Below are 23,835 nucleotides of genomic sequence, written 5' to 3'. Positions count from 1 at the left end.
GGTGTTTTTATTTAAATTGAAATTAGCCTAGTACCAGGCTCTGAAAAGACCCTGCTTACTGAAACAAGCAGATGGAAGGTGATTTGTTCGGAAACTACCAATGTTTCATGTTTCCACAGATACCTTCAGAGAAATGCTGCCAAGACCTTAACCACAGTTACGGCATCCACGTAGAGTAATGCAGTTCCCTCAGCATACACCCCACCTGGAATCCACCTTAGTTGCTTTGAATCAGGAAGGCTGAAATATACTTTAAACTTGACACTGCATAGTCCAGGGTTATGATGATACCCTGATTCTGAAGTCTTAGAACTTATAAATTTCCATCCTGGGGTTTTACATATCCCAAGCTTTGATACTCATCAAGTAAAATGAAAAGCTTGAGTTTTATTTTCTCTGTGACACTGGAGCAGATCAGCACTAGGAGTTTCTACTCAAAGCAGCGTCACAGGGAAATTTCTTCTCCAATCTCACCCCCATCCCACGCCATCAGTCAGCAAAGCCAACGTGAAAGGAAGCTTATCACAAGATGTGGAAAAATCAACTAGAGAAGATTTTTAAACAAGAGTTTAACAAAATCAACTTTGTAAATACAAGGAGACAAAGACCCAATGAATAGAAAATGCACAGTGAGACTGAGGAGAGAAAAAAGAGCGAATAAAAGGCTCACAGGCAAAAATATGTTTGAACAGAGGGATAGTTAGCCACAAAAAGAATATTTTTAAAAACACAGATGAAACTTATGCATGTTTAGAGTACTATGTTAGCAAATTACGATCAATTGACTATTTCTATACTAACATAAATTAAGAAGTTAATTCCAGAAAATATAGAAAACAGAAGTAAACCAATAACCATTTAAGAAACTAAACCCATGGCCGGGGATTTAGCTCAGTGGTTTCGCAGCCTGCTGCACAAGCGCAAGGACCCGAGTTCGATCCCCGGTACCAAAAAACAACAAAAAAAGAAAACAAAAGAAACTAAACCCAGGACCCAGAATCTGTCCCCACAGAAGTTAAAATGTGTGGAGGGCAGACACCAGACCTATACTAGTCTAGAAACTGGTTAACTAACTTTGAAAGCAGGGTCCCCGGACCCCAGGCCTGCTGGGAATCTGGCCACACAATGGAAGGTGAGCAGCGGGTGAGCCTCACTTGTATTTCCAGTTGTGCGCCATTGCTGGCTGGCATTACTGCCTGAGCTCCACCTCTGGTTAGGTCAGGATGGCATCAGATTCTCACAGGAGACAGAACCCTGCTGGGAACTGTGCAGGCCCAGGATCTAGAGTGCCGCTCCCTATGGGAATCTAATGTGATAATAATAATAGAAATAAAGTGCACAAAGAAATAATATAATTCTCATACAATAAAGGTAACGCACTTGAATAAGCCCAGCACCACCACTTTTCCATCCTCATTAGTGCAAAAGCTGTCTACCATAGTACAGGTGGCCAATAAATCCATGAAAAAATGCTCAACATCACTGGCCATCAGAGAAATGCAAACTAAAACAACACTGAGATTCCATCTTCCTCCTGAAAGAATGGCCATCACCAAGGAACCAAATAACAACAAATACTGGAGAGGCTGTTGGGAGGAAAGGACTTTTCTATGCTGCTGGTGGGAATGTAAACCAGTACAACCACTATGGAGATCAGTATGGAGATTCCTCAAAAAACTAAAAATAGAAATTCCATTTGTCTCAGTATTACCCTTCTAGGAATCTTACCAAAAAAGTTAAAGTCATCATATTACAGTGATAAATGCATATGCATGTTGACAGTAGTACAATTCATAATAGCTAAATATTGGAAGCAGACTATATGCCCATCAACAGATGAATAAAGAAAACATGCTATTTACACACAATGGAGTACTACTCTGCCATACAGAAGGATAAACCTGAGGCACGTGTAGGTAAATGGATGCACCTCAAGACCATAATGTTAAGTAAAATAAAACAGACACACATGTGTAAATGGTTTCTTTCATGAGAAATAAAAATGTAAATAAAGAGCAAAATAAAAGATAGATAATAGGAAATAGAAAGATCTATTTCAAAAGAGAAGGGAAATAAGACATGGGGGAAGGAAGAGAAAAAGGATTTAAAAAGGAGAGACTAGAAGAAAAAAGGAAATAGAACTTTTTCAAATAGGAAGGAGATCAAGTGTTGGAGGAAACAGGGAGGGATGGGAGGGGAAGGAGACAAAAAGGAATTAAGATGTGCTATAAACATGTACAAACTCCCCATAATAAACGTAATCAGTATGCATTGCAAACATGTACCAATAAAAATACATGATTTTTTAAAAAAGAAAAGCTGTCTTTCATGAAAATGTCCACATGCCAAAAATATTGGGAACTGTTACCTTAAGCAGATCCTCTTGCATTCAAACTGAAAAAAATGAAAGAATACCAATACCAAAAAAAAGGAAAGTCTTTTCGACTCATTTTAATCACAATTTCAAACCCAGACAAGAACAGTGTGATACACGGAATTTATTGGCCTATATTGCTAAAGATTACAGATGCAAAAATCCCATAAATATGAATAAATAAAACTTAGCAATATTTAAAGGAATACTACATCATTACCAACTGAAGGTTGTTCTAGAAATTTAGGAATATTTCAAAATGAGAAAACATTTAAATACCTTTTATGACATTGGTCCATTAAAGGAGACAAGCTACATGATCTTACCAGTGACCAGCCCACATGATTATGGAAAAGCAAGTTCCAAGACCTGTAGTGAAGGACAGATGGTGACGCTCCAGCCGTGTGTCTGCAGTCTGAAGACCCACGGCGAGCTCAGGTTCCGGTTCCGGTCTGAAGTCAGGAAAAGACTGGTACCGGGGCAATTAGGCAGGAGATGTCCCCTCTTACCCAGATTTTCTTGTTGTAATCAGGTCTTCTATTGACTGGCTAAGGTGTGTCCACATCACGGAGGGCAACACATCTGGAATATGATCAAATATCCACTGTTAGATTGCCAAAAGCGTGGTGAGTGGATGCCAAAGAGCAGCACATTCATTCACACAGGAAAACAGTGAAGAGCAAAAGCACAGGAAGCAGAATGAGCCTTAGGAACATGGATGAAGCAAGCTCACACGGAATCTTGAGCAGAAATATCAAATTGTAGAACATTTGTAGTGAGATGCCATTTGCCAGGGTGATCTAAAAATACGGCAAGTGTTTAAATTTTAAAACCTTGTTACAAAAAAAGACAGGTGGCCAAGGAAGATGGGGTAAGTGTGTTCAAAATCAGGAGGTGGGTATTTTGAGTGTTTTGAAGGGCGTTAATGGCAATGTGTCTTTTACTGTAATACATTTTTTAAAATTTAAACTTTAACTGTATCTTTATGTGTAAATGGCTTCAACAGACATCCCTAAGTATGGCTTGTGGGTGCCATACATCTTTAACTAAGGGTTAAGGGAACTGTTAGATCCTGCATTCTCCTCCTTCTCCAAAAGGCGGTTTCACTAAAGAATGTCCACGCAAGATTTTGGACACCAGCATTTTCACTATCACCCAGACCAACTGTGGTTTCTGGCTGTTTCAGACAACCAAGTGGACAGAGGGACAGTGGAAAGCATACCCGTCAGTGCAACACCAAACCACAGAATCCTAAGAATATGTAACCAGAGTTGCAATATATCTGAATAGTAGTGTGTCCTACTGTTCAAACATAATTGAGACCAATAATTGATTGGTTAATAAAAAATAAAATTATAAGGACATTTTCATACCTAAAGAAAATAAAACTCCCATAGTAAAAACAAATAAATCCTGTAGAATATTATCTCACAATAAATAATAATGACAAACCACACAAGGAAATGGGTCAGTGCTTCTTCCTCATGATAGCTCCGAGCTTGCTGCTGCTAGAAGCTCCAGGGCTTCTATAACCCGAGACAAATGAATTTTTCACTTGGGATTCCTGCATCTAGAAGAAGGTGAAAGTTGGATTCCAAACCTGCTTTAGCTATAACTTTTCAGTATGGATACATGTGTTTTTCTTCTCGCATTAACTTTTCCCAAAGAACATGGTTCTCTAGACTTCTCTTGAGGAGAGCACTGAATTTTTCCAGTTCTCCTGCCTCAGATGGGAGACCTCCTTCAGAGACTCAGCTGTTAATGACTCTGGAGCAAAGGACATTAAAGTCCCAACCCTGTCACTGAGTCACCCTGATGTTGCAGCCCCAGTCCTTGGAGTGAACAATCTGGTCTCAGATGGTCAGAACCAAACAAAATGGTAGCTGGTGTTCTTTGTTCTGGCATCTGCCAACTTTTCTTTCTTCTAGCTCAGAAATTTGTCATTGTAATTTGTAACCAGAATCCCTATACCAGCCATGGAGAATATTTCAGAGACCAAGTGCCCAAACTGCAACCCAAAACCCACTTCTATATCGCAAAGTGCCAACACTCCAATTAAACCTGAATACCGAGGTTTGAAGTTTAGAAAAAACAACTCATACATTAACATCTTTGTCTTAAAAGAAAAACAAGTAACACCCATGCCATAGGTTCGCCACCACTGCAGCCTATATCTATGTGCTCAGAAGAGAGATGGATATTAAGTCAAGTTCCTCAATTATATTTTCCTCAGAAGAAAAATATTATTAATCCTTGGGATAATCTATACTTATTTTAAGCAATTAAACAGAATTTCTGAGAAAATATTTGATTAAGTCACCATCTACTTTCATAAAATTGGTATTATCCTTACTAGACCCTTTAAGGTATTTTAAAAAATGTTTTATTTTAAAAATGTTTTAAATACCTAACCAAATGTAAACTAATAGGAGATAGACAATATGAACTTCTTTTTCATAGAGAAACACGTTGTCCTTGTTTAATAAATGATACTTCTCAGCTGATCAGAAAGAGCAGAGAGAAGAATAAAAATCACTTACATGAAGGAGACCTATGGACTTTTTCTAAATGGCATTCTAAAAGTCTTTGTTCAAGAGATTGCTTCATTGATCCTCCACCGTAGTAAATTAGCTTATTCTCCATTAGCATTTAGTCTTTTCCCCTTTTTTCTCCCTGGGAGAAGTATCCCCTCCTGCCAAGCAAAGACTTGAAGTGAACCTGCATGACTGGGGTTGTCCTCCTGTCCCTCGGTAAGCAAGAGAGTTACCAGCGAAAATACAGGATGCCTCCTTAAATTTGGATTTCAGATCATCCACAGATACACTGTATATATAAATAAACTCCATCCATACTCAGAGATAAATTATAATAAAAATTATTTGCTATTTATCAGAAATTCAAATTTAACTGGAGAACCTTATTTTTATTTGCTAAATATGGGAAGTCTAATTTACAAAGAATTTCTGAGTCAACTTGTGGCCAGAAGCCAAGCCCAGCCTTAATCAGCCTAACTTCAACTGGCTGGCAGACACGTGACCAAGAAATAAATGCTTATTTTTATGTGCAATGAGAGTTTGTGGTTTCTTGTTATGCAGCTATAGCTGACTAATTCAGCCATGGCAACAATGAGAAACTAGCTTAACACATCAATCTGTGGGCAAATATAAGCAGATTGTTTTCTACAAAGTAAATAGCAATAGAGCAGTACCCAAGAATATGTGCAAGGGTTGGTTATATTTAAGTTTTAATGAATTATCTGGCAGGCACAGGTTAATAAATTTATAGATTAATAGTTTGAACTGAGCTCTTATGGAGAGTACCAGGTATAACTGTTGATATAAAACTGAAGGATAATCTTGATTCTTTTTTAAAAAATGTTTTATTAGTATATTTGCCATACATAGTGCTCACATTCATCATAAGAATTTGTACCTGTGCATAATATATCTTAATTCTTCTTCCTCTTCCCTTTGTTAAAGCACAGCTTTATGGGTCAGCCATGCTTGAATTTGAATCCAGAGTCTCTTATTCAAGAGCTATGTGACTTTGGGAAGATTTATTAAACTCACTAAGCTTCAGAGTCCTGATCGATGGAGTGGAGACAATAATATCTACCTCTGTAGGGTATCATAGTCATAAATTAGATAAGACATAAATGATATGGAGCATGTCAAGTACTCAGTAAAGGGCAACTCAAACTTCTTATGTAGTGGACAAAAAAAAATGGCGGCTAAATCCAACATCAATGGAGGACTAATGTCTTGACTATATAAAGAACTCAAAAAAATTAGACCACCGAAAATAAAAGACCCAACCAAGAAATAGGCAAGTGAAATGAACAGACACTTCACAAAGGAGGAAGTACAAATGGCCAACAAACACATGAAAAAATGTCCAACATCTCTGGCCATTAGAGAGATGCAAATAAATGCTAAGGTTCCATGTTGCACCAGAAAGAATGTGATCACCAAGAAATCAAAAAATAACAAATGCTGGCGAAGCTGGGGTGAAAAAGGAACCCTCCTACATTGTTGGTAGAAATGTAAACTGCCACAATTGTTATGGAAATCAGTATGGAGAGGTCTCAAAGAACTGAAATTAGAAGTTCCATATCACCTAGCAATCCCTCCTTCTAGGTATCTTCCCCAAAGAGCTTAAGACATCCTTCTACAGTGACACACGCATGCCAATGTGTATAGGCCCACAATTCATAATAGCTAAATCCTGGAAATAGCTTGTATACCCATCAACAGATGATTGGATAAAGAATATGTGGTATCTACAGTTGATGGAATACTACTCTGCTATAAAGAACAACAAATTTGAGACATTTGTAGGGAAATTGATACACCAGGAAAATATAATGTCGAGTGAAAAATAAACCAGACACACAGGCTTGAATACTATATGGTGTCTCTCACCTGTGTAAGGCAAAGCACAAACAAAGAAAGTAATAAAGGATGGGTAGAAGGATATGGGGTTGGGTCTCTTGCAGCTGGGAAGGGGTAGAAGGGGAAAAGCTGAAAAGTAAAGGGGAGGGAAAGAGGAAATAAATAGAAGAAAGAGTGCCATGTACAGGAACCTAACAACCTCAAGAAAGGTGAACACAATAGGCCATGAACATGAGCTGAGATTAACAATATCAACATGAATGAAAATGGGGGAAAGGGAATGAGAGGAGGCGGCGGGACAGGGGAGGGAAGAGGATTTAAAACAAGAGTATGTACAGGCACCCACGGCCCAAGATGACTGTAAACTGCATGTACGGCACACGTGCACCAATAAAGAATAAAATAAAATTACTAAAAATGAAAAGGCACTTCAGGGGGGAACTGTGATAAATCGTTTTTAGAGGAAAATGGGTGTAGCTTCCAAGAAAAGCCTAGCACTAAAATAAGAGAGAATTCCTTATAAAACTATTAGAAAAGACATTAGCTCAAGGATCGCTGGGCCAAAAATACAGAAAACTGATCCTAAATAAAAAAGGTTCTGTGTAATCCAGAAATGTTGTTCTTTTACAAAGTCATAATATCATTTTTCTCAGGACAGTAACACAGTTCCACGTTAACTCAGAGTTTGATTTGGTCCGTGCTGAAAATAAGTAACATTCTAAAGGAGCTAAGAGGGAATCCTAGCAACAGGACAGACGGAGAAAGAATTTGCTGTCATTTCTACCCATGATGCCTTCCACAGTATCCTCAATGCCAGATGCTACTAATTCCTCATGACAGCAAAGCGCCTTCCGTCTGAACTGGAGGCAGGAAATCCCAGGACAGATGACATTTTCAAAGCAGGCCAGTGGAGTTTTCAGAGCCTGTTGCCCTATTTCTCCCCTCCTTCACCCCCTCCCCAGGGCTCTTAGAAAGCAACTGTGGTCGATCGTCAGTATTCTTTTTATTTTTCTTTCCATATTTCCACATCCAGCGGGAAAATATTGGTCTGCTTGCAAAGTAAGAGGTATATTTATGGAACGCATCATAAAAGATAACATATATGCCGAAGGTACAAATACTAATAAAAGGAATTAGGCATGGTTACATCTCACAGTCCCACCGAGTGTTACCAAGCGCAACCAGACTGAACTTTGAGACCGAGATCCGGGGAATCAAGCAGACCGACCAACCAGCCAGAAGTTGCCCTCTGCTGACCCTCAGAGAGAATCCTCTGGCCTGGACCCAGAGTTGACCGCTCCCAGAAGTCCTGAGGCCCTTTCAGCTCATCCGTCCCTGGGGTCAACTGGTTCCCTAATTCCTTTCCCCTCTCTGCACGATGCTGCTGAAAGGAAGGAGGAACTTTCCACTTATTTGAATAAAATTCTGGTAAAGGGTAAGTGCAAAGCTCAAAGTAGAAGCCACGTCTGACAAACGCGGAGACGAGACCTGGAGCCGACACCTCGGCCGCAGCTTCCCTGGGGTGGGCAATGGGAGAAGAGGCCTGCTGCTGTCTACAGTCCCTCCCGAGACTGTGCAGGAGCCAGACTCACCCCAGATACACTGCAAACATAACCACTGCAAGGAATGCACCAAGTCTTTCTCGGAAGCAGGTTCTACAACCAAAGTGGAAGTGGAGCTGGGACTGTGAGGATGAAGAGGGCCTTCCAGGTGAATGGGGAGACATCAACAGCCCAGGCCAGCTGGAGCAATGCTATCAACCTGTGAGAATCACCTCCCTGAGCAAAGAAGCCAGTCACACATGGGTGCCAATCATCGGAAGCTTTCAAGCTGGCCACTGAACGGCTGAGGCCAGGGGCAAAGAGCAGAGAGATTAGACACCGCGTTAGTTTACAAGACACATTCTTTTTTCTCTTACGAGTCAGAAATATTTAAGAGGCGAATTCACCAGAATTGAATCCAATGTCTGAATTTGGTAAACAAACAATAAAAGGAAATGAAGGACTGTTGGTAGTGTGTGTGCATGGATCCCTATGAGGTGGGAGTGGTCACAAATGTCATTAGTCAAAACTAACTCCCCACTTAATTGGCCAGAAGATTAACGAGGAATGACCCTGGGTCAAGCAGGTCATCAGACCGGCCAGGGTATATAAGGCCCCGGCCCCGGAGGAGGACATCACACCCAGAAGCCAGCCCCGCACCCAGCTCCACCATGTCCTGCTGCGGCTCCTTCTCCTCCCTCAGCTGCGGGGGTGGCTGCCTCCAGCCCTGCTGCTGCCGCGACCCCTGCTGCTGCCGCCCCGTGTCCTGCCAGACCACCGTGTGTCGCCCCGTGAGCTGCGTGCCCCGCACCACGCGCCCCATCTGCCAGCCCTGCCGCAGGCCCGTATGCTGCGACCCCTGTGGCCTGCAGGAGGGCTGCTGCCGCCCCATCACCTGCTGCCCATCGTCGTGCACGGCCGTGGTGTGCAGACCCTGCTGCTGGGCGTCCACCAGCTACCAGCCTGTGACGGTGCAGGCTCCCTGCTGCCGGCCCCCGTGCTGCCAGCCTGCGCCCTGCCGCATGACCTGCAGGGGCTCCAGCTTCGACCCCTGCTGCTGCTGAGCTCCCTTGGTCCCTGAAGGTCCCCAGGCGGTGGCCGGGTCTATCCCACCGGGCCTCACTGCCCCAGGGCAGACACTGTACTACCCTGACAACCCTGTGCCTCAGCTCTTCCAAGTAGCTTGTGCTGTGCATTGAAGACGCCTTTCAGACCAGTGGCTGGTACCCTTGTGTCCTCACTGGGCTGCCCTGGGACTCCTTTATCGTGTTGTCTGCTTTCTAATAAATGTAATACTCCCAGCATGGAAATCATGGTCTCCGGCATTTCATTTCAGTAGATTGCCTTTCTGTTGTCCAGGGATATTTCTCAAGGCAAGATGAAGACTAACCCTCTTCAAATGTTCTCTGAAACAGTTTCAGTGGTTTTGTTACAGTCCTTGTAGATGGTGTGCACGGGGCCCCATAGCTGATCAAAGGGTGGGCAGGACCATCCTTCACCGTGTGCCCAGAACTGCAGACACAGGGCCCGCCTGGGGGCTTCCTGCAGCAGCAGGAACCCCAGAGTGCTGGTCTACCAAGCTGGCACCTGCTGCACACCATCATTGCCCAGTAGGCTGGGGAGGAAGGAACCCCAGGCAGTGTCTGGCCGATCACATTTGATTTTGAAGAAGAAAAATGAGTGGGCATAAGTGAACTAAGTCACTTATTATATAATTAAAATGTGATTATAATCACAGTTGTCCACCAAATAATCCTAGAGAATACAAATTTCCTGACATTAGACCTTTAAGTTAGCACTTTCATGAAGCATGGTAGAAGCACACTTGTCTACCCAACGTAATAATGTTCTTTTTCTTTTATGCCCATGTATAACTGCTTGTTTGGGCAATGGATCTCTTTTATATGTCTGCAGTTTGGTAGTTAGGATGTGATACCCAGTTCCAGTTTTTGCGGAAGTTATGTTCACATTGGCTCTCCAGGGCAGCTTATCTTTGTGCTCAGAAATTGCACATGAGTGACAGTTTCCAAGCAAGTGAATCAGCAATTGTCACTCTACACATGTCTATTGAACATCTGCTATGAATGAGGTCCAGACTTGACCACCCTTATGGATGTAAAGGAATCGGAAAAGACCTTGCTTCAAAGAGGTTATAATCTACTGAGAGAGATAAAGTATCAATGAGAAAAAGTCAAACTGTACATAATGTAGAAATATAAAGAAATAGCAAAATAGTTTAAAATGGCTAAGGTTTGTATACCTATTAGGAAATATCGTGTGGTTGTTCATGAAATATATATGTATATATGTTTAAAATTAAACTGTAAAATTCAAAGACATTGTACGAGGAAAAAGTTTTTGTATATCTGTATGTACTTATCATTAAAAAATTATTTGTGACATTATATAACAACATGGAACAATGGTCAGTGATAATACTCATTTTCTTCCTTAGATTTTTCTTAAATATGTGTGTGTGTGTATCTTAAATGAAGATGCATTTTTAACAAAATACAGTGTCTAAAACCTATTCCTATTCTGAGAAAATATTTAAAACTTTTTGTTGATGATGCTTTACCTTTAAAAACTGACATATCAAAGTCTAATTGGACTTAAAGCAAGTTTAGCTAGGCAGCCGTTGTTTGTATTACTAAAGAATTCTTCTTTAAATAGAAAAACATACCACTATATTATAGTGGATTTATTGGTTGTCTTTAAAATGTGATCCATTTTCTTCAACTTTATTTGTTGTTAGTCCGCGTTGCAGCACGTAGCGACCGCATTCCTTGTGGGGAGTTGGTCCACATACACGACGCATCTTAGTTGTTCTTGCATCCTCTGCCCTCCTTTTCTCTCCCCTCCATTCTCAGTCCTCTTCCCTTTTGCAAAAGATCTCCCTATCATCCACCTTTTATTTTGCTCTTTATTTAGATTCTTATTTTCTAATATAAGAGAAACCCACAATACTTATGCTTATTTGTCTTTTAACATTTTAGGATTTTCTCAATTGTATCAAACAAGGTGCACTTTGCATATGCTCACAATTAAGCACTTTTAAAAGTTACTAGCTATCCACATTATACGCAGAATTGTTTTTACACACTTTGGTATAGGCAACTAAGAATTGAGAACACAAGATGACACACTTGTTTTTGAGACAGGGTCTCACTGTGTATTTCAGGCTGCCCTTGAACTCACTATGTAGCCCAAGTTAGCCTTGAACTCCTGGCAATCCTCCTGCCTCAGCCTCCCCAGTGTTGGGATTACAGGTGTGCACCACCACCACACCTGGTGATATTTTCCATGTTAAATGTATTCATAATGTTATTATTGAATGACACTATTAAATAAAGCCCCTTGATTTGCTATGCAAAATGGTAACTGCTCATCACCACTAGGGATATGTCTAAATTCATGCGAAGGCTCTTTTAGGACTTTCTTTTTCTGAGACTCTACTCTGTGTTACTGGGCTGTAGGGTTCTCAGCAAAGCTTGCCTGCTGGTCACAGTTCTGACACAAACAAAACAGTTGTGCTCGACCATACCCGATTTCCCTAACCAGAGCTTGGTGCTCAGTGAGAGGGAACTCTCCATCTTCCTTCTGTTATTTTAATTTCTCTTCACACTGTGAATGGAGCTCAGCCCTGGATGACCTCATTTACTGTGCATTCTGTGGTAGCTCAGCAGAGAACTGGCCAGATCCAATATGTTGGATTTGTTTCAGAATCAAAATTTAGTTTATTAGGCACTCATGCAATGTGAGGTTTTAAAATACATTTATTTACTTATTTATTTATTTAACAAATACATTTCACTATTGGGCACTGCTGTTAGTCCTTACAAGCATTAGCTCATTTGGTTCTTGTGACAATCCTGATAGGTACCATTACATGATCCAAGGACCCGCAGCCAGGAAGCTTCTGCTTTACGTGTGTGTCGCCTGTTCATGGGATACATGGCATCCACCGTCAAAGCCCGGAGTTGAGTTCTCACACCCGTGGCATGAATAACTGAAGCAGACCCGTATTTTCTCCAGAGTGAAACTTTCCTAGGGGGTGGAGACAAGTGCGCTGCAGTAAATCTACTGCAAGAGGTCCCCGAGTGGTTCTTCGCCTCGCTGTCCTTGGGGCTCTTTATACGGGGGAGTGAAAATCGCCCTGGGATGACTTTGGCTGCAGTGCTCACAGAGGAGAAATGAGTGCTGTTAACTTGATGTTTTGTGGGTCTCCCAAAGAGGCTCCCACTGCAAACAAAAAACGATCGTCACAAAGACTCCACAGCAATGTGAGAATCAGATATGAGATCACGTGCCCCCAAAACAACAGAATGTAGGGCCGGGAATTTAGCTCAGTGGTATGGTGCCTGCCTCACAAGCACAAGGGCCTGAGTTTGATCCCCGGTACCAGGAAAAACAAAACAGAATGTACACCCTTTTTGTAGGTTACAGTTTGGGGAGGAAACTTCCACAGCCACGGACAAAGAAAGACTGTGAAATGTTCAAAGGTCATTAGTGATGAGACTGCCTGATTTCCCACTCGGTGTCTCCAATCATGACAATGTGTTCCTTTGAAAGTTTTGAAATCATGTCTGAGATTTCATTAGAGCAGCGTTAGATCCTCAGGCCCAAGAACAAAGTGAATGATCCTAAAGTCACCCAGATGCTGCTGGCAGCAGCAGGAGGGGTGAAGGTAGAAACCAGATGCTTATCCCTCAGGCAGTTCCCACGCCGCCTCTGGAGTGCTGTGTGGAGAAGTGCCTCTCACGTTATGGCAGAGCCATGGAGAAGAGCGTCCTCCCAGCAGTGCATTCTGGGAGAGAAAACCTCCTTCGTGTCACCTGGTGGTCAAAGCACCCATGTCATGGTACAGCAAGAAAAGAATTTCCCCATGACACCACTTTTGGTTACACACATGAGAAGAATACCAGCGCTCTGTGAACACAAGGAGTACCGCTGCACACAGCCTGAAATAGAGAAGAGGAAGCATCCAGGAGCGGCCCAGGTGGTTTATGCCAGCACTTAGCGGTTTACAGATCAAACTTTTGCTTTTCTGTATACGTGCTGCTAACCTTTTCAAGCCATACACATATTAAAATTTCAAGTGATAAGCATCATGTCTGACGCCTGCCTGGCTCACAGGTAGCTGCTCCCAGACAATCTCCTGAGGGGACAAGGACTTAGTGATCTACAGATTTCTCTGTTTAATTTCTCTAAAAAATGGAGATTCTCTTGGGACCCTTTGTTGAGGTTTAACCAGGTGCTATGAACTCAAACTGAGCACCAAGAAAGGAGGAAGGAGGAGAAGATGGTTCAAATACAGAGCCCAGCCAGGTAGGAAGAATAAGTTTGGGGAAGCACTCCCCACAGGGTGGATTTAGTCACCAATAGTGTCTTGTGTACGTTTGAAAGCTCCAAGACAATTTGGCATTTTTCCCATCACAAAGAAATGATGGAAACCTCACTGTCCTGAGTCATCAGTAAGCAAGGTACGGCTGCCCCAAAACACCACTGTCTACCCCGAGAAGACGCACCATTATCTGCCAATTCTGGCATCTGTGCTTGCCTGGGATGGTGTGATTTCCTAGTTTTCATGATGGAGAGTGTCAAGACATTCCTACTACTTAGAGCTGCAAGAATTCTTGAATGGGGTCACATGAGCATCACAAGTAGCCATGAGTCAAACAAGATTCTACTTAATTGGCCAAAAGACAAACAGGTGAGGTCATCAGACGGGCCAGGGTATATAAGGCCCCGGCCCCGGAGGAGGACATCACACCCAGAAGCCAGCCCCGCACCCAGCTCCACCATGTCCTGCTGCGGCTCCTTCTCCTCCCTCAGCTGCGGGGGTGGCTGCCTCCAGCCCTGCTGCTGCCGTGACCCCTGCTGCTGCCGCCCCGTGTCCTGCCAGACCACCGTGTGTCGCCCCGTGAGCTGCGTGCCCCGCACCACGCGCCCCATCTGCCAGCCCTGCCGCAGGCCCGTATGCTGCGACCCCTGTGGCCTGCAGGAGGGCTGCTGCCGCCCCATCACCTGCTGCCCATCGTCGTGCACGGCCGTGGTGTGCAGGCCCTGCTGCTGGGCGTCCACCAGCTACCAGCCTGTGACGGTGCAGGCTCCCTGCTGCCGGCCCCCATGCTGCCAGCCTGCGCCCTGCCGCATGACCTGCAGGGGCTCCAGCTTTGACCCCTGCTGCTGCTGAACATAGGGCCCAGAGCCTGGAGCAAGCAAGCCACCACCTTCCTGGGAAAGCCTGAGTCCATTTCTTCACCCAAGAAGGCTCCAGCCCTCAGCTACTGAGACCCCAAACCAACCCTGTCTGTCTATGAAGACCTGGGCTGCCCTCATGTCTTGGTACTGAAGCAATGACCTTCTTCCCATCTTAGATCTAAAATCGGATGGTGTGTTTACTTTTTAATAAACTTCTCTTCTTTGCCCTCCCAAACACTGCTTTGGTTTTATTTACTCATACTAATTTTGTTTTCATTAAATTTCAATACACTGAAACCTGGGCTGATGGCCTCCCATCTGCCAGACACAGGCTGCGTGCTGTACCAAACACATTCAAGTTGAGTTGAAAATGTTCCCCTCTTAAAAAGCAAATGACAACAACAAAAATCAAACTCCTAGGGGACGAGTCAAATCCATTATAATGCAACTAAAAAGTTGGAATGTGAGAAATAAAAGTTCAACATATAGGAGAACATCTGCTAGGGAAAGAAAAGGGGAAAAGCTCAATTTTTAAAAGAGAGAATCAAAGAAAAAATGGAAATAGAACTTTTTCAAATGGGAAGAGATCAAGAGTTTAAGGGAGCGGAGAGGAACGGGAGGGAAAGGGGCTAAAAATGTTTGCTATGTTGGGTGCACGTACAAACTCCTCACAGTAATTGTAACCATTATATACTGTGTACTAAAATGCACGAAAAATTTAAAAATAAAATGGGTATAAGTACAAAAAAAGTGCAATGTACCCACAGAGAGGTCACTATTTTTGGGGGAGAAAGAAAAAGATTTAGAGAAACTAGCGTGCATGTGAGTTAAGATTTTGGTGTCCAGATTAGAGAGAAGTTGGCATTCTTAGCAATGGAAATGGTATAAAGTATGGAGGAGACACCTACACAACTGTCTGGGGGACACTCTGCATGGGAACTCGAATATGCCAGAGTGGGAGCAGAAAAGAAAATTGGAAAATTTATATCCTTTGCATATTGCCAAAGGAGCGGGCAAGTAAGCACTAAAGAGCTGTTGAAAGTTCTGGGGCAAGAAATGGCATGACAAGAGTTGGCATTGGGATGATGCTTAGGGAAGGTCCTTATAGAAACAGAAGGCCAAAGTCTACAGAAGTAACAACTACACATAGACTAATCAGAAGGTCATTGCCCTGGTCCAAGTGAAATAGAAGAGCAGAGCTAAGATGATGCCCAGGGAATAAAGAACACATGATTGTGGCAGGCATTGAAACCCAGAAGGTATTTAACTAAATTGAATGTGGGAACTGAGAAGCAAGAAGTAAGTGTAACTTATTGTAGTTCTTGGGAAAACTCTTTGGGTCTGAGAACAAAAAACTTTTAACTTATTTATTGCCTTTATAATCACTACTCCATAGTGTACTCTACCCTCTACTTCAGTTTTCTATTTTAAGCCATCACATTCAAAATAAAAGCAGGAGACAAAGAGTTTTAATAATATGACTTGATTCTGGAATGCAGCATGGCATAGAATGCAAAGAATTGGTCTAGAAAGGAATTTTATACCCAGCTATTCTGGCTGTTTATTGTGTGAATGCAGAAACTCACTTAATTTCTCCAAAATGTATCCCTTCCAAACTCAATAGTCTTCTAACATCCACTGATGCTGAGGGAAAATGAAAAGTAGTACGTATTATAACACTTATGTCCCAATTTATAACTTTTAGGTTATAATCATGTCCTTGATTAATATCCTTGATTAACCCCTCCTGTTGGTATCACACTGATTTGTGCACTGGAGCAAGATAGAAAATAGGATCTTGCTTTCTATGTAACCCTTTAGTGCTCTGTGCACAGTGGAATTAAACAAACATGTAACATGTACTCTAGGATTGATGTCAGTTTCTACACCTACAATATGAATAATTATTCAATGATTACATATAACCATTTTCAACTTCATAACTGTAGTCATGGTTATCATATGACATGAACCTTTATTGAAACTGCATGGGTCATATTCTAGTGTAATCCACTGCTGTACATATCATTGCCTCCACCTCATAAAAAGATGCTTCAGTTTGATTGGAAATAAACATTTTATTTTTTGGACACTACTTTTTTTTCAGTTCCCCTAAAGTAACCCTAAATATTCAATTGAAAAATCACATCTGGAGCCAATCCCAGCACCCAGGGGGAGGCTTCCCCACTGCCATTCCTCTGCTCCTAGGGCAGAGGAGGTGAGCCCCATGGGCACCAGCAACACCCCCCCATCACCATGGAAATGAGAAGACATGTAAACAAGCCTCAAACACAGACTTCCAGATCACCTACAGCAACCCCTAAGGGAAACGAGATGGAACAATCTGATACTCAACCACCTGGACTCCCTGAACTGGCAACAAAAGAGGATCTGGAAAAAATGAAAGCAGAAATAATTTCTCAGATAACAGCAAAGATTGAGCCCATAGTGTAAGACATGATTAATAAATCTAGAGAGGACACAGATTAAAAAAATAAAGGATCTGAGGAACATGATGGAGTCATAACATAGGAAACAAATGGAACCCAAAAAACAGATGCAAACAGATATCTAGGAGATTAAAAACACCACTGAAAGTCTACGCAGGAGAATGAACCAGTGTGAGGACAGAATTTCAGATATAGAAGATAAGATTGCAATTAGTGATCAGGAAAAGAAAAATTGCTTCAAAATTGTAAGGGTCCACGAGAAAGCAATCCAGCAGCTGCTAGACAATGCAAAGAAGAATAACATAAGAGTGATTGGAGTCAATGAAGGAACAGGAGAGAGTGCAGATGACATAAAAAACTGTTCACAGAAGTGATGGCAGAAAACTTTCCAAACAGGGGAAAAGAAATTGATATACAGATATGTGAGGCCTGTAGGACTCCAACTAGCCTTAATCAAAAAAAATCTACACATAGGCATATAACAGTTAGGATTCCAGAAACCCAACAAAAGAACAAAGTTTTACAAGCAGTGAGAGAAAAGAAACAAATCATGTACAAAAGAAAGCCCATCAGATTCACAGCAGACTTCTCAATGCAAACCCTCAAGGCAAGAAGAGCTTGGAGTGATGGATTTCAAGCCCTAAAGGAAAACAGCCTCCAACCCAGATTGATGTACCCTGCAAAACTATCTTTCAAAATTGATGGAGAAATAAGATACTTTCATGGTAAAGAGAACCTTAGGAACTTCATGAATACCAAACCAACACTCCAAAAACTTTTAGACAATATCCTAGGAAAAAACAATGAAGATCACAACCCCAGGAAGCCCAACAGAACGAATCCGTTGGGTGTGACAAATTAAACACAAAGGGGGAGAATCCAACAAAAAGAAAAAGTCATAACAAGGCTTTTAAAACTTTTAACTTCATCTCTCTAATGAGCGTAAAATTCAATCTTGTTATTGTACTGATTAGTATTTTTCTGATCCTAGTGTCGCACACCTTTCCTTGTGCTATACTGGCTATTTATCATCTTCTTGTTTCTACTTTTTAATTGGGTTGTCTATTAATTAGGTGTAAGAGTTCTTTACATATTCTGGTCCTAGGTTATATGCATTGTAAATATGGTCTGTTTAAGGACTACTTTTCATTTTAACGATGTCATTTAAAGTTCTAAATTTTGATGGAATCTCATTAATCAATTTCTTTCTTTTATACATCATGTTTTTTGTATCCTAGGAAGTTCTTGCCTACCCTAAATTCATAAACATTTTCCCTTAAAGTTTCATAGTTTTAGTCTTTCACATTTAGGTTCATAGATCCTTTCAAGTTATTTTTATGTATGGAAATAAAGGGTTGAGGTTAATTTTTTATATACGGATACTAGGTGTTCTAGTGCCATTTGCTGAAAACACTATCTTCCTCAGGTCTTGATTTGAGTTTATATACTATAAAATGTTAATGTTAAATAATCTTTCAAAACTCAGTGGACCATATATGTGTGGTTCTATTTCTAGATTCTCTGTTTTATTCCAATCATCTATATGTCTTTCCTTATACCAACACTGCCTTGATTACTGTAGCTTTAGAGAAAGTCTTAAAATTAGGTATTAAACATCTTCAAACACTGTTGTTGTTTTTTCTTTTTCTTTTTACTTTTCTAGGTCCTTCGTACTCCTACATAACTTTTAAATTTCAATATCCAATTCTTCATTTATAGCAAGTATACATAGACCTGAATTTTTATATATACTTTTTGTTTTCTAATCCTGCTAAATTCAAATACAAGTTCTAAGGGCTCCTAGAGATTTATTAGTATTTTCTCTACAGATGATCATTTCATCTACATATAAAGATTTTGCTTCTACCTTGCCAATGCTATCCTAATTGTGCCATTTTATTGCCAGACTATTTTGATTTAGGCCTATGTTTCAAAGTTTAATGGACAGATGAAGAATAGGCATATCTGCCCTCGTTCCCCACCTTAGGGAGAAAGCATTGCATCTTCTCCATTCATATAAGGTGTTTTTGCTGGAAGTATGGAGTACATGTCTTTAATCTGTTGAGAAGGTTCTGTTCTACTTCTAGTCTCCTGATAGCTTTAACCATGAACAGCTGTAGAATTTGGTCTGATACTTTTTCTCCAACTAGTGACAGGATCATATGGCTTTTTCCTTTCCTCTGTTAAAATGATGACTTTTGGGGGTGAATCTTCCAATGCTAAACCAACACTGCCATCCCTATAATAAAACCACTTTCTACATACTGCCAGATCTGACTTCTAATAGTTTGTTTTGTTAAACAAATTTCTATGTTCATACATTTTTCTTCTATTATCTTTATCCAGTTTTAGGATTAGCACAATGTTGATTTCCTAAAACGAGGGGAGAAGAGTTGCTTTTTTCTCTGCTTTAAATGTTTGATATAATTTATCAGTTAAAATGTGTATGAGCCTGTTGTTGTCATATAGGTAGGTTTTTAGCTAGGAATATACTTTCTTTAATAGGTGCTATTCACTTTTTATATTTCCTCCAGAGTTAGTTTCATTAATTTGTCTTCCAAGGTACTTCTTAGAAGCTGTAAAATTTATTTCAAAACAGATTTTTGTAATATGCTTTCTATATCCTTTTAAATTCTGTGAAATCTGTGGTAATGTCTCCTAGATCTTGATATTGTAAATTTAAAAATGTATAATTGATACTGTGTAACAGGAAGTAAAGGTCTAAAGGAGCAGGGGAAGTGGGAGAGGTAGGGGAAAGCAAAGAAGGGAAAAAAATATAAGAAGAAAAAAATGGAAACAAAGTCTTTGCAAATAGGGAAAAGTGGAGGGGGTGAATGGAGGGCAGGGGAAGGGGAAAAAATAACTAAGATACTCATGTAATGGTACAAGATCCCAATGATGTATATAACTGTATTTTATACCTAAAATGTACCAATAAACTAAATGGGGAAAAAATAAAATAAAATAAAATCAGCATACACTACTATTAAAAAAAATCACATTTTTTCATTTGGCAACTCCCTGGAATTGTTTCAAATTTTCTTTGGCTGGAATTTATCTTGATCTTTATACCCATTGAACCATATTTGATCACCCATTCTTAACCTGACTTACAAACACTTTGATACAAAAAAAATGTTTCCTAATTCCTTCATTTTTGGTCCTTTGCAAGTTCAGCAGTCAACCAATATCCTTTAACTGAACATATGCTGTAGCAACATCTCATGATGTAAGCTGGAAGTAAATCCTGCCTTTGAGAAATACTGCCCAAATAATTCATCTAGCAGAGAAGTGTAAATTTCACTTACAATATTTTGTGATTCTTTTTCCCCAGTGACTGCATATGAATTTTAGCTCCTTTTAAAAATTAAATTGGAATGTAACAAATTGTGTTCCATTTATACACTGAGTAATAAATACTTCCTGAAATGTGAAGGTCTGAAGTTCAGAAAGATCACAGAAATTGAGGGAAGATCCAATATCTGGAGAGATCTATGAATTTCTATGAATATGGGGTTTATCAGAGTTTCTACTTGGCTGATTGTAGAGACTATCCCTTATCAATCTGAAAATATAAGTATAGTTTTACACGGAGGATCGTCTATGGCCAATAATTCTTTTCCCCAAAGTTGAGGTTTGATCGTGTGACCCCCACATCACACTAATTTAAGGAGGAGAGTCACCTGTCAGGTGCTGCAACCACAGGCACAAGACTCAAGCTGAGGCTCCAGGGGAAAATACAGCATAGTTTGGAAATGAAGCATTAACATTTCTACGAAGGATGAACACATTTGGCGACTATTAGCTGAGTAATAAGGGCAAACCAATTTGGAGATCTATTTAAAGTAACTCAGAATTTGAACAGAGGGCCCTAGAGAAGCTGGTTGAAGGAGTAATAGGATAAAAATGCTTCGGTCACAGACTAATCAGCTGGCGGCAGCTTATAAAGGGTTCGAGCTGAACCGAGCGACCACCGCTCAGACTTCGCTGCACAACACACTCTCGGCCCAGCTCCTCTCGGCATGGCCTGCTGTGCCACTAGCTTCTGTGGGTTTCCCAGCTGCTCCACCTCTGGGAACTGTGGCTCCAGCTGCTGCCAGCCCAGCTGCTGGGAAACCAGCTGCTGCCAGACTGGCTGTGGCACTGCAGGTGGTGTCAGTTTCGGCCAGGAGGGTGGCAGCGGTGCCGTGAGCTGCCGCACCAGGTGGTGCCGCCCAGACTGCCGCGTGGAGGGCACCTGCCTGCCCCCGTGCTGCGTGGTGAGCTGCACGCCCCCAACCTGCTGCCAGCTGCACCATGCCCAGGCCTCCTGCTGCCGCCCATCCTACTGTGGACAGTCCTGCTGCCGCCCGGCCTGCTGCTGCTACTGCTGTGAGCCCAGCAGCTGCCAGCCCACCTGCTAAAAACCTTCTTCTGATAGAAATCTGGAGAGCTGGCCCTTCAAACCTAACTGAGTCCCGATTCCAATACCCATAACCCAGCTTGCAGCTCCTTATGGTACAGCTACATGATTTTCCAAGTGCAAGATCCAAAATCTTCCACAGGCCTGAATATCAACAGCAGTCCTACAATGTGAAAAGGGATGTGTAATACTTCTTTGTAAAATCATCTGAAGTGTTTCAACAGCTCATTGGGACTTGGATTTAATAAAAAATGTCCACCTCTTTATTGAAGTCATTGTTAGAACTTTCTTTTCTTTAATGGTACCAGGATATTGGGATTTTTCAAAATCTCAACATGGCCTATCGTTTTTATTTTTATTCTTTAATAACAGTCTTTAAAACTGATTTTTCTTTGTTTTGCCATTAAATGTCCCTGTATTCTGCAGCCAAAACATATCGTTAAAAGGACACAATTGAGGTATTTCCTAAGGTCCTTACGTAGGCAAAGTGGTAGGATTAGGGTTTTCGAAGATCAATTTTACAAAAAGGAAATGCCATTTAGTTTCCTAATGTTTGTAAAAACATACCCATTATTTATATATGAGTCTATATAATTCATCCAATGATCAAGATATACAAAAGGATAACACAAAATGGGAAAAACCGTAAACACAAGATTGTAAAACAATAGCACAAGATGTGAGGGCATCCTGATTTGTAGTCCAAGCTTTGAAACCAACAGTGAATGACATTTTGGGCAAGTTGCCTGGGCAACTATTCCTAGTCTGAAAATTGAGTTGTATTACTTACAATGTCCCTTTCAGGAGGCATAGACACAGAGTAGATTTCTTTCTAAATGGTGATACTAACAATTAATGCCCAGAGGGGACAATATTCAATAGCCTTCTTGAAGGTTTACAAGCACAGAAGAATATTAAAGGGGCTGAAATATGCCCTGCAACAAAGAAACCTCTATGACATTACCCCAAAAAAGATTTAGCCAAAAATCCTCTGCTCCTATTTTACCTGTTGACATCCTGTAATACCAATGGCCCTCAAAATATACTTTAGAAAATGATGAAAGGAATATCTATTGATATTTTCACTGTACCTGTACAAACCTCTTGCATGTTGTGAAGCAGAAAACCAATGTTCATTACAGGGATGGATTGAAATGAACATGATGTTGGCCATACACTATCACCATTCCTACTCCAATCTCCAGAAAGTTCTGAGATAAAGCAAGAATGAATGAAAGTCACACGTGAGGCTTCCATCCTATGGGATAAAGTCTTTGATCCTAAAATCCGTGTGGTGAGCCAGGGATTGAGGAGAGAGGGGTATGGAAGGGCCTACTTAACAGTTATGGGCTATTCTTCTGGCATGATGAGCTGTCCCTCCATGGCCACAGCTTTATTAGAATTAGAAAAAGGCAGCATTTGGGATGAACACAGAGCTGGGGCATCCAGCTGGCTCAGCCTACAGCACCATGGTGTGAAGATACCCTGGTGTTCCTTCCTCTGCCTGGACAGAGCCGCATGTCAGGACACAACTCTGATCTACACTTGATGGCTCTCCAATGTGGGCTACATTCCCCTCCTCTGCAGTATAGATCTCTTGTCTCCATCAGGATAAGAAGGGTTAGCATTGCTGTAGCTTTCACTTAGAAAGGTTCTAGCTCAGAAGCACCAAGAAGACCTAGGTTGGCACTCAAGAGAACTGAGAAAGATCTTGCTACCTGGTTTAAGACAGAAAGTTGGGGGTGGGAGGAGGTTCCTGATATTGATCTGTTGTCAAGTCCAGGTTGCTACGATGGAGCTCAGCACAGAACCATGGATGGGGTGTTCCTGCAGCTGGTGCATGGGCCACATCTTATCCCTCAGAAATCTAAGTAGGACACATGCAATTGGACTAGAGAACTGGTAAAATGGAAACGAAGGAATTGAGACTCTTCAAAGCTTGTGACTAGGAAAGTGGAACCCCAACATCATAAAGAAAAATAACTCAAAACATTACATCTCTGTAAAACAGTGGTCAAATGTTTAAAAATAACAAATGAACATATCCTTTCAGCTTGTGGTGCTGGACCAATCTTGGCCCTTAACTTAAATGAAAACCAAAAAGAATAAGCACTCATTTTTTTAAAGTCTCAACTTTCACCAGGGATTTAGCTCATTGTTTTTGCCACCTGCTGTGCAAATGCAAGGACCCAAGCTTGATCCCTGGTACCCGCCCCCCCAAAAGTCTCAAGTTTCACAGTAGTGGCATTTTCACCAAGAAATCTAGAGATAGAACTACCTAGCACTTAAAGGGAATAGATGATCTACCTAGAACAACATCATGACTTGTGACATTACTCTATTTCCGTAGAAACAAATCAAGAAGATATGGGTTCAAATGCTAGGGGAAAGGTTCTATTTAAATTTAATTTTCTTGATGGATTTAGGAGAAGAAGGGGAACATTCAGATTAATCTTCATTCTCTAGCTGAGGA

General features: G+C 41.2%; 3 protein-coding genes across 3 annotated transcripts; all 3 read left to right on the top strand.

Annotated features, from left to right (window-relative positions):
• The first annotated feature begins 8,957 nt into the window (after nt 1-8,957).
• LOC147821053 (keratin, high-sulfur matrix protein, IIIA3A-like) lies at nt 8,958-9,607 on the top strand. Its single transcript, XM_087202251.1, has one exon. The coding sequence runs from the start codon at nt 8,978-8,980 to the stop codon at nt 9,368-9,370; it is 393 nt and encodes a 130-aa protein (XP_087058377.1). The 5' UTR covers nt 8,958-8,977; the 3' UTR covers nt 9,371-9,607.
• Nucleotides 9,608-14,090: 4,483 nt separating this feature from the next.
• On the top strand, nt 14,091-14,737 carry LOC147821052 (keratin, high-sulfur matrix protein, IIIA3A-like). Its single transcript, XM_087202620.1, has one exon. The coding sequence runs from the start codon at nt 14,110-14,112 to the stop codon at nt 14,500-14,502; it is 393 nt and encodes a 130-aa protein (XP_087058746.1). The 5' UTR covers nt 14,091-14,109; the 3' UTR covers nt 14,503-14,737.
• A 6,209-nt stretch (nt 14,738-20,946) lies between these two features.
• On the top strand, nt 20,947-21,628 carry LOC101699884 (keratin-associated protein 1-3-like). The gene has a single exon (XM_004859850.3). The coding sequence runs from the start codon at nt 20,983-20,985 to the stop codon at nt 21,361-21,363; it is 381 nt and encodes a 126-aa protein (XP_004859907.2). The 5' UTR covers nt 20,947-20,982; the 3' UTR covers nt 21,364-21,628.
• Nucleotides 21,629-23,835: the final 2,207 nt, after the last annotated feature.

Source organism: Heterocephalus glaber, unplaced genomic scaffold (genome assembly GCF_053883595.1).
Source record: "Heterocephalus glaber isolate CG9 unplaced genomic scaffold, H.glaber_assembly_v1.0 deba00001773, whole genome shotgun sequence".
NCBI lineage: Eukaryota > Metazoa > Chordata > Mammalia > Rodentia > Bathyergidae > Heterocephalus > Heterocephalus glaber.
This window is presented reverse-complemented; position numbering and strand designations above follow the sequence as displayed.

Coding starts and splice junctions, on each gene's coding strand:
- LOC101699884 (XM_004859850.3), top strand. CDS start 20,983: ATGGCCTGCTGTGCCACTAGCTTCTGTGGGTTTCCCAGCTGCTCCACC.
- LOC147821053 (XM_087202251.1), top strand. CDS start 8,978: ATGTCCTGCTGCGGCTCCTTCTCCTCCCTCAGCTGCGGGGGTGGCTGC.
- LOC147821052 (XM_087202620.1), top strand. CDS start 14,110: ATGTCCTGCTGCGGCTCCTTCTCCTCCCTCAGCTGCGGGGGTGGCTGC.